At 52.1% G+C, this 10359-nt stretch overlaps 2 protein-coding genes across 2 annotated transcripts in view; one reads left to right on the top strand and one right to left on the bottom strand.

Annotated features, from left to right (window-relative positions):
• Positions 1-2782, bottom strand: part of Sapcd2 (suppressor APC domain containing 2) — a 9583-nt gene extending 6801 nt beyond the window's left edge. Inside the window, exon 1 of the mRNA XM_021156503.1 lies at positions 2770-2782. Within this exon, the coding sequence (XP_021012162.1) occupies positions 2770-2782 (13 nt within the window). The remainder of the gene's footprint in view (positions 1-2769) is intronic.
• A 2174-nt stretch (positions 2783-4956) lies between these two features.
• Uap1l1 (UDP-N-acetylglucosamine pyrophosphorylase 1 like 1) lies at positions 4957-9092 on the top strand. The gene is made up of 9 exons (XM_021153423.2): positions 4957-5293; positions 5525-5729; positions 5923-6098; positions 6323-6495; positions 6597-6790; positions 7226-7366; positions 7762-7947; positions 8470-8536; positions 8858-9092. Exons 1-9 carry the CDS (start codon positions 5005-5007, stop codon positions 8948-8950), a joined length of 1524 nt encoding a protein of 507 aa, XP_021009082.1. The 5' UTR covers positions 4957-5004; the 3' UTR covers positions 8951-9092.
• The last annotated feature ends 1267 nt before the right edge of the window (positions 9093-10359 follow it).

The raw sequence follows: 10359 nt of genomic DNA, 5'->3' as shown, positions 1-10359 counted from the left end.
TGCTGCATTCTTAACCCAGAAGCCTGTCTCAGGGCTGGNGAGGAGCACCCCCTGGAGACCAGGGAGATCCTTAGGATGCCTCCCCACTCTGCCAACTCATTTGCCTGTTCTCTATGCCTACACCTGCTCACCTTCCCAAACTCCTGGGTGTCACTGAAACAAATGTAGCCACTGAGAACAGCCCACCTGTTAACTGCTGCCTGTACTTTCTAAACACACTGAGNGACCCTTCTGAATGCCTGCAGACAGACCCTTTAACTCAGGACTTCACTCCCGCTCATCTGGGAAAGCCTCTAGCAATAGGGCACATGTCCCAAGTTGTGGAAGCAACTTCCCTGCCCAACTCCCCTGGTTCCACCTTTCTAGGAGTTGCTCATTCAAAATTGGTTTTGTTTGTTTGTTTGTTTGTTTGTCTTGAGACAGGTTTTTTGTTTTTTTGAGACAGCATTTTTCTGTGTAGCCCTAGCTCTCCTGGAACTCACTCTGTAGACCAGGCTGGCCTCGAACTCAGAAATCTGCCTGCCTCTGCCCCCCAAGTGCTGGGACTAAAGGTGTACTCTACCACACCCATCTCACCCAAAGTTGTGGTTCATTCATAGTAAGGTATTTTTAGTGGGCCCAGAGTTCCATGGACCTTAGCTACCTACCCTTTTGGGGACAGACCTGGTCAAAGACCCTCTGATGTCTCATATTTTAATTACTTCTTGTCTTGCCTAGTCCTCGGGGTGTCCATCCATGCTCCCTTTCTTCCAGGCCCTGGGCTACATGAAGAGGGCTAACCTCTGTATTGATTATGTATTGATTGATTGCTACGAACCCTTCAGACTTAGCCCAGGCACCTGCTTCCTCTGCCCCTGCCCCCAAATCTTAGATGTTTTTACCTTACATGTCTGGCTGTAGTGACTGCTTACCTTGAATTACTGCGATGTTTGTGAATAAAACTGAGCCATCCCAAGGCCTAGCATTGGTCTGAAGTATAGGCACTCAGTGGAACAAATGCATAGCTAGGTACAGGAGTAACCACCTACATAAATGAAACCAGCACTGCTCAGCACAGCAAAACGAATAAGACTCAGCCCAGGGCCCTGGTCAATTGAGGCAACTCGCAAAGAAGATAAGAGCTGGTGGGTGCTGGGGAGGCCCATGAGGCCCAGCCTCTGCCTAGGTAGTGATAGGCAGCTAATAGTGTCTGGGGGAAGAGAGTCTTAGTCCTTAGCAGTGAAGCTTTGCCTCCAACTGACCTTCATGCTGACAGTTCTGATTAAATGCAGTGGGACACACACACACAGACAATGACATCAGAGTGTGAGGGGCCTTGTTAAGAAGAAAGGATTTGAGAAGAGGGAATGAGGGAAGATGGTGGGGGAATATGATCAAGGGACATTATATACGTATGAAGTTGTGAAAGGATTCATTTCAAAAAATAAAAAATAAAAAAAGGGAGCCAGGCGCGGTAGCGCATGCCTTTAATCCCAGCACTTGGGAGGCAGAGGCAGGTGGATCTCTGAGTTCAAGGCCAGCCTGGTCTACAGAGTGAGTTACAGGACAGCCAGGGCTACACAGAGAAACCTTGTCTCGAAAAATAGATAGATAAATAAATAAATAAATAAATAAAAGGGCATAAGGGCCTCTCATTGTCCAGAGCCCAGGAGAAAGTAGCTGAGGCTAGCCATGGGTCTCTGGGCTTCCCTATGACTGAGAGTGGAATCAGTGCTTGGCTCGGAGCTCAGGACAAAAGTAGGCAACCCCATGTCTTTTCTGGCCCTGTGGCTTTCAGTTTTGCTGCCACCCCAGGGAACTTGCAGAATTCCACCAGGGATTATGTTCTCACTGTTCTACGTGCCTTGGAGAGAAGTGTGAAGGAGTGCACACAGGTTAGCAAGACTCCAAGGCTCTTGATGCGGCTCACACTGCTCTGGAAAGCCAGCCCTGTTGCCTAGTCCAGGCCTGCCCTAGGTTTTTCTGGTCTCTGCTCTGGCCTCTGGCCTCAGTCCTCAGCCCTTGACCACAAAATGTCAAAGGGGAAGACCCTCCTGGCAGGTGGGACAGGAATGGGTCTAGCGGAACTTCGCCAACCTCAGCCATCTGTACCCTCGTCTTCCCTGGAAGGCACAGTCTTCTGATCCTGGAGATGCTTTCAGACATTCAAACCCGGGGGATCTGACCAAGGCTCTTGATCCTCACTGTCTGAGTCAGGGTTTCTATTCCTGCACAAACATCATGACCAAGAAGCAAGTTGGGGAGGAAAAGATTTATTCAGCTTACACTTTCCACATTGCTGTTCATCATTAAAGGATGTCAGGACTGGAACTCAAGCAGGTCAGGAAGCAGGAGCTGATGCAGAGGCCATGGAGGGATGTTCCTTACTGGCTTGCTTCCCCTGGCTTGCTCAGCCTGCTCTCTTATAGAACCAAGATTACCAGCCCAGGGATGGCACCACCCACAAGGGGCCCTGCCGCAACCCCACCCCTACCCCACCCCCGCCTTGATCACTAATTGAGAAAATGCCTTACAGCTGGATCTCATGGAGGCATTTCCTCAACTGAAGCTCCTTTCTCGGTGATAACTCCAGCTTGTGTCAAGTTGGCACACAAAACCAGGTATACACCCACTCACACCTTGAGGCTGAATTTAGGGGCCCATAGGGCATGCCTGACCTGTCTTCCTAGAGGCTTCCTTACCTGCCTAGCCCCAAAGCGATAATAGCTGTTGTGGAGTGGACTATGGCCTGTGATATGGAGTTTTTGCTGCTCACCTGACTGCCCTCACCTTCCACATGCATGGAAGGGCAGCCTATTTGCTTATTCATTCAGCCATCACTCTCTAAACATTTTGCTGTGACCCAGTCACAGTGGCTTGGGATCTAACACTCATTTGCTCAGCAGACAAACATGTTCCCGTGTGTCTGCTATTCGTGGCAGGTGACAGAGGAAGAGCAATGGACCAAACAGTACCCTGCCTCCCAAGTTTACTTCTCATGGAGTAGTGAGGCAGAGAATGTAAGAAAGTGCTGTGATTGAGGAAGGGAGTTCGGATGGGAGAAAAGCCATCCATTGCAAAGTCTAAGAGATCCAAGAGAATTTCCATCTGAGGTGTTTGTGGAGGAGGCTGTGTGCTGAAGTTGCCTGCCGAAACACATCAGATCTTAATACGAGTTAGCCTCTGTCGACCTGAGAAAGGTGGTACTTTTTATTTTGGATCTTAAAGCATCATTTAAACTTTGTTTTCCCTTCAGATTTATGCACCTTGTTTTCCATGTATGAGTATCGACACATCACACTCATGCCTGGGGAGATTGAGAAGAGGGTGTCGGCCTCTCCTGGAGCTGGAGCTATGGATGGTTGAGAGCCATCACCTGGCTGCAGAGCACAAGAGTTCCTATGATGATCTTACCCTAACTCTCCAGCCTCACCTTTGAACTTTTTTTCCTGTTTTCCTGTTTGTTGTTGGTGATGATTTGAGACAGGGTTTCTCTGTGTAGCCCTGGCTGTCGGCTGTCTTGCAACTCAAAGATCCACCTGCCTATGCCTCCCTAGTGCCGGGATTAAAGACCTTTGCCACCATACACTTTATCTTCAAACTTTTAGAAATGGCTTTTGTAAATTTTTTAAAAGACTTACTTATTTTATGTGTAAATACACTGTAGCTGTCTTCAGACACACCAGAAGAGGACATCGAATCCCATTACAGATGGTTGTGAGCCACCATGTAGTTACTGGGAATTGAACTCAGAACCTCTGGAAGGGTAGGCAGTGCTCTTGACCACTAAACCATCTCTCTAGCCCTGCTTTTATACTTTTTACAAGAGGTTTTATCTATACCAGGTGATGATGGTGCTCACCTTTAATCCCAACACTCAGAGGCAGAGGCAGGCAGATCTCTGAGTTTGAGGCCCATCTGGTCCACAGAATGAGTTTCAGGACAGCCAGGACTACACAGAGAAATCTCATCTCAAAAATAAAAAACCACACACACAAAACAACAACAACAAAAACAAACCAGAGGCTTTATGAAAAAGCAAATTAAAGCGGTAAGGGGATACAAAGCCAGTCTGGAACAACTGAGTTCCTAAAGGTAGGCAGGTGAGGGGAGGTGGGCGCAGGTTGAAGCTAGCCTGGCTCTGCCTGCTGCCCCCAGGCTAGCAGTGGGGGTTCTAGGTGAATGCTTCCAGGATCAAGCCGACTCCTCTCAGGCTCAGCTTCTAAGGAGAGAGGCTCCCAGGCCACTGTCTTGGTTCGGGGTTGCTCAGAGGATTAGTCAGAAGAAAGAGAGACACTGACACGTGACAGTAATCAGCCTCTCTCTCGTGGGTTGGAGGCTAGCTGCTTCCCAGAAGTAACTTTTCCCAGTTTCACAAAAGGCACCTTTAACAAGTCAATTTCCACACACCAAAACCTTTTTATCTGATCTAGGGGCTGTCTGAAGGAACCATCATCTAAGCGATTCTCAGCCATTCGAGACTTCCTGGTTTGTCAGGTATGTCTTGGGACTAAGTTATGCTAAGGCTACTTCAAAGCGTAAGTGCCATCACTCCGGAATTCATGCCACAAACAACTTCTCTGCAAAAAGTCTGCTGCAGACAACCCTTCTGGCTGTGGACAGGCAGGAGGCTGGGTTATGTCTGGTCAGCCCAGTGAAGGTACTTCTTTCTTCCCCGGGGCAAGGACAGAACAGCTTTATTCACGTGGTGGGAGTTACTTAGGAGAGAAATGCCTAGATCTTGGGGTACTAGGAAGCCCGATCTGGACCGTACACCTTGAATGCTGGGAGGCCAGATCCTAGGATTCAAGTCCGGGAACGCGCAGGGGAAACTGTATTAAAAGGGTTAAAGATAGGAGAAGCCAAAGAGGACAGAACAGCAGCCCGAGAGGAAAAAGGGGCGGGGTCCTGGGTGGAGGTGCTGCACCCTGGGCCCGCCCCCTGGGATCTCAGCCCCGGGCCTGGTCTCGTGACACTGGTCAGAAAGTCACGAGTACAGGCTGAGACTGCCGCTGCAGTTGCAGTATGGACTCGGAGAGGGATGTACGCGCACAGCTGCAGCGTGCGGGCCAGGATCATCTCCTGCGCTTCTGTGCCGACCTGGCTCCGGAGGCCCGAGCCGCGCTGCTGGCGGAGCTCGCCTCATTGGAGGCGGACGCGCTGCGTGAGCACTGCCAGCGCGCCGCAGCTGCGGGAGCGCTAGCCCCAGGTCCTCTGCCGGACCTGGCCGCGCGCCTGCAGCCCCTGCCCCCAGAACGCGTGGGCAGCGCGATCCACTGCGACCAAGAGACACGCCTGCGGTGGGAAGAGGAAGGTAGGCAGCGCCGTGCCAGGCTGGGGTTGGGCAGGTCCGGCCCGTTGAGGCCGGAAGAGTTAGAGCCTACGGGGGTGGGGGCGGAGTGGAGGACACGGACTCGGGAAGTGCAGCAGAGAGTTATTTGCCTTGCAACTCCTTCCTCCTGTGCCTAGTAGTCCCCGAAGTCGTGCTCACTTGTGGTTCTCCAAAGTGAAAGAGGCCTTATCTCACGATGCACCTCTCCTCCAGGTTTCCGACAGATTTCTCTGAACAAGGTAGCTGTCCTGCTGCTGGCCGGTGGGCAGGGCACTCGCCTGGGCGTCACCTACCCAAAGGGCATGTATCAAGTTGGGCTGCCCAGCCAGAAGACCCTGTATCAACTGCAAGCAGAGCGGATCCGGCGTGTCCAACAGTTGGCTGACCAGCGACAGGGGACCCACTGCACTGTGCCCTGGTGTGTCCTCCATGCCAGCCTCCCCAAAAGGCCACCCCTAAATTGACCCAGGCCTACCCCACACGAAGACCTTAGACCCAATCTTAGCACGGCCCTAGACAGAGCCCAGTACTTGCCATTACTGAACCCCTTCTAGACTTGCCAGATTGAGCTGGACTCCCCTGGAAGCAGCTCACTGCTAGGACATTTACAGGTACATCATGACCAGTGAGTTTACCCTGGGACCCACAATCAAGTTCTTCAAGGAGCATGACTTCTTCCACCTGGACCCCACTAATGTGGTGCTGTTTGAGCAGCGCATGCTACCTGCTGTGACCTTTGAGGGCAAGGCCATCCTGGAACGGAAAGACAAAGTTGCCATGGCCCCAGGTATGGCCCACACCTTGGACAGGAACAGGTTGCCCGACCTGGGCCACAGAGTACAGCTGTGGATCAGGAGGCCTGACTCCCAGGGAAGATGTACTCTGGCAGGCTATGTGGCTCTGGCCAGTCTGGAGTCACAGGCTCTTGGTTTGTGCACCTGCAGCACTTACTAAACCGAGCAGGCGATCAGGCCGCAGTCCATGGGTAACCTACTCCTTTCTCCTTTCTAGATGGCAATGGGGGTTTGTACTGTGCACTGGCTGACCACCAGATCCTGGAGGACATGAAGCAGCGGGGTGTAGAGTTTGTGCATGTGTACTGTGTAGACAACATCTTGGTGCGGCTGGCTGACCCAGTCTTCATTGGCTTCTGTGTGCTTCAGGGAGCAGACTGTGGGGCTAAGGTGAGCCCCAGGCTTTTATTTTCCTTGGCACTTGGCTCTGCTCTTGCTAAATCCCATCCCTCCTACTTCCGGCCCTCTAAGTCGATGCCCGGTGGCTGCAGGTGGTGGAGAAAGCATACCCTGAGGAGCCAGTGGGTGTGGTGTGCCAGGTGGATGGTGTCCCCCAGGTGGTGGAATACAGCGAGATCAGCCCTGAGATTGCTGGGCAGCTCGGGGCTGATGGGGGCTTGCTCTACAACGCAGGCAACATCTGCAACCATTTCTTCACCAGAGGCTTCCTGGATGTGGTTACCAGGTATGTGACAACAGGTGGCTGTGATATCCCAGACTAAGCTGAATTTAAAAATGCCATAGTAACTGGAGCTGCCCTAGCCTGAGCCAGGCCACTGCTGCTCCCAGTGGCAAAGGCTTGGGTCTAGAGAATTCCTGTGTTACTGTAAACAAGTCAGCTGCAATGAGTCATGCTCTGTGCAGACTGTCTGAGGCCCTGGTCACAGGTCTCGTATGTGTGTCGGCCCCACCTCTGCCCTGTCATTAGCTGGGAGGAGGGGTAGGGGGTGGGGGTATTGTGTCTGGTGGGTCCCAGGAAGCGCAGAGAAAGCCTGTGTCCTTCCCAGGGATATAGCCAGGTCCTTGTGCTCCTGCACCTGGCTAGGTATACAGAAGTGCGGACAGGTGTGCCTGGGTGTACCCTATCTGAGCCACACGCCCTTTGTCCTCTTGCTGCCAGGGAGTTTGAGCCCTTGCTGAGGCTGCATGTGGCCATGAAGAAGGTGCCATACGTGGATGAGGAGGGAAATCTGGTAAAGCCGCTAAGACCGAATGGGATAAAGATGGAGAAGTTTGTGTTTGATGTGTTCCAGTTTGCTAAGTTAGTGGTGGAAGTCACTTATTTTCTCTTCTTCCCTCTCTCTCTCTCTGTTCTGGGATGAGCTTAGAGGTCCAGCAGGACAGCAGGGAAATGACAGCTTGTGAGGAGCAGGTGGGCTGGGGAAAGCTCAGGTCAGGTTTTGGAGTTGCTGGGTGGGTCTGTCCTCTTCCTCTGGACATGTGGTAAGTGAGAGTTGGAGGATAAGGTTTCCTAGGACCTCAGAGGGAAAGTAAAGGTGCTTTTTGTGCCTTCAGGGACCTAGATCACCAGGTCACTGAACTCGGGAACAGACTCCCAGTTAGGGAAGTGTGGTCTCTCCGCGGCTGTCTGAGCAGGGCAGCTGGCTGGCATGTATGTGGGGTGGAGGGGAGATCATGAGCCCTTCTTCCCACCAGGAACTTTGTTGCCTTTGAAGTGTGTCGGGAAGAGGAGTTCTCCCCTCTGAAGAATGATGACACAGCCGACAGGGACAACCCCTCCACCTGCAGGAGAGCCTTGCTGGCTCAGCACTACCGCTGGGCTCTACAGGCCGGAGCCCACTTCCTGGATGTACACGGGGTCCAGCTAACAGAGCAGTCTGGGTGAGGGGCTCAGGTTAGCCTGGGCGGCAGTATTCTCATCCCAGGGTCCTATTGACACTGTCACTGTCCCAGCTGGTTTCTGACCCAGTGCCACCCCAAATGCAGACAGCTATCTCCCCAGCCAGTGATCGTTGGCTCAGCTTCTTAGACTTGGGCTCTGCTCAGGGAACCAGGAGGGCAGGGTCTCAAATGACCCCCAAACACACTCTCATAAGCTTTGAAGATGAGACCTAGGCCTAACCCTCAAGAGCTTTAGGACAGGACCTTTGGTGTCTGTCTTCCCTATTGTCTGTCTTCCTGAGGTCTGTGCAGGGTCCCTGTGTAATGATTTATTTAGCTAGGCCAGAGCCTGGCAGATGGCCTCATGGGCTTAGGCTGTACACAGGGAAGACTTTGCGGTGGAGGTGTGACTGGTGCCTGGCATTCCTTCATGCTAGGCAGACACCAGTTCATGTCCTGAGGGAGCTGGGAGGGTCCCTGCATTCACCTGAGAGGTAGGTGCTGATCATTGCTCTCCCCTAGCTTGCTCCCAAATGGAGACCCTCCAGCCATCTGTGAGATCTCGCCCTTGGTGTCTTACTCTGGAGAGGTGAGCGTGTAGTTCCTGTCCAGGATTTCATGACGTCTGGTTTGTGTGTGTACTGGGGTAGCAGGTTACAGCCCTGCTTCAGTTGGCCAGTGAAGTGTGAACTGAGAGGTCTGGAGGCCTTTGCCAATCTTCGAGGGTGTGGGGTACAGGAAAGAATCAAGGCTGAGACCAAGACTTTGGGGAGTCTTCCTGAGGGAGACACTAACCCTGTTAGTGCTGTCCTTTCCTGACAGGGCAACACTGGAATGCTGTTTCAGGGTGACTAGAGGGGGTATGGGCAGACAAAGTGGACACTTAACCACTGTCACCCCTTGTTTATAGGGGTTGGAAATGTACCTGCAAGGCCGACAACTCCAGTCTCCATTCATTCTGGATGAGGACCAAGCCAGGCTGCTGCGGCCACAGGACTGCTAACCTGCCAGCTCCCAGGGTTTTTGGCCATGGGGTTCTATAGGGTGGTGATGTGGTTCTGAGTGGCCATGCTAGCCTTCAGGACACTGAAGCAAGTGTGCTAATTGCTCTGAAAGGTTGGGACCTCTTGGATCCCCCCCATGGACTCTGATTGTCTGTCTATTTTTTGTTTTGTTTTTGCCTTCTTGCTGGCTCTGGGGCTGAGCTGAGAACGTTGGAAAATGGGGCTAAAAGAGGCTACTGGGTAGAGGGAGGAGGTGATGTCTAAGAAGGCAGCACAGGAGATGCCCTTTAGCATCTGTCCTCCCAGCACACAGGCCAGCCACATGCTCAACTGACAGTGAGCTGGGCCTTATGGAGATGTAGTTAAAAGACCCACCCCTAGGTAGCAGAACCGTAACTGGAGTAAGGCTGAGCATGTCACCCCACGTGCCAGACAGGACCAGCAGTTGAAGTCTGATGCCAGTGGTTAAGAATCAGTTGGAGAACTCTGATTGGCATAGCTGAGACAAAAGGTGAAGTCTCCCTGCCTTCCCTAGACCTCGCCCACAGCCTGAGTCTCCCAGTCACACCTGCAAGTGGGCCTGGCTGCTGTGTCCTGAGTAATTTCCTCCCAGAATGAGAGATCACACTGGTTGCCTTCTGCAACTCATTTTGACCCAGTCAGAAAGATCTTGGTAATCTGCTTTTCCCAGCTTAGAGCAGATGCTCTGGGATGGAGATGCAGCTTCTGTGTGAAACTCGGCTCTGCTGCCCAGCCTTGGTCTGTCACTGACACAGCCGACAGCTGTTGATCCACAGCTGTTTTCCCGTGATACTGGCCCTTCCCCTGTAATTAGTGGTCAGGACAGGCAACCTCTGCAGCCGCCTACCCCCAGATATATGGGCCCCTGCTCATTCCCATTGACTTTCCACAGAGGAGGTCAGTGGAAGCAGTGGACACAGGTCTGGGGAAGATGCGGGGGCAAGTCTACAGCTGCCATTGTTAGGCCAGCTGAGCAGAAAAGCAACCATAGAACTTAGAGCAGGGGTGGACAGTTAGAAAGGAGGACAGGACCCAATACCACTTCTAAATCTTTAGGGGATCATATGATAACCAGATGGTAAGTATCAGTCAAGACAATTATGACAGTAGTGACCTCTGGATCTACACAAGTGCAGAAGCTGGTGACACTATTTGGAAACATGACAGTGTGTGATAGTGCAAGCCCTGGTGTAACACTAGACTGTATAAACCATAAACGTTTTAGAGGACTTCACAGTGGAGCAGAGTGAGAACAAGTAGAGCCATGAAAAGATTCTATCTACACTTCAGGAAGTTGTGTTACCCACTGGCAAACACTGCACACAGTGGTCATGATTAGCAAGCAAACCCACGAGTGCCCAGTCTTGCCTATATTCCCAGCATGTGG

Source organism: Mus caroli, chromosome 2 (assembly GCF_900094665.2).
Source record: "Mus caroli chromosome 2, CAROLI_EIJ_v1.1, whole genome shotgun sequence".
Classification (NCBI taxonomy): domain Eukaryota; kingdom Metazoa; phylum Chordata; class Mammalia; order Rodentia; family Muridae; genus Mus; species Mus caroli.
Note: the sequence above shows the minus strand (reverse complement) of the source record. Positions and strands in the feature narration are given on the sequence as shown.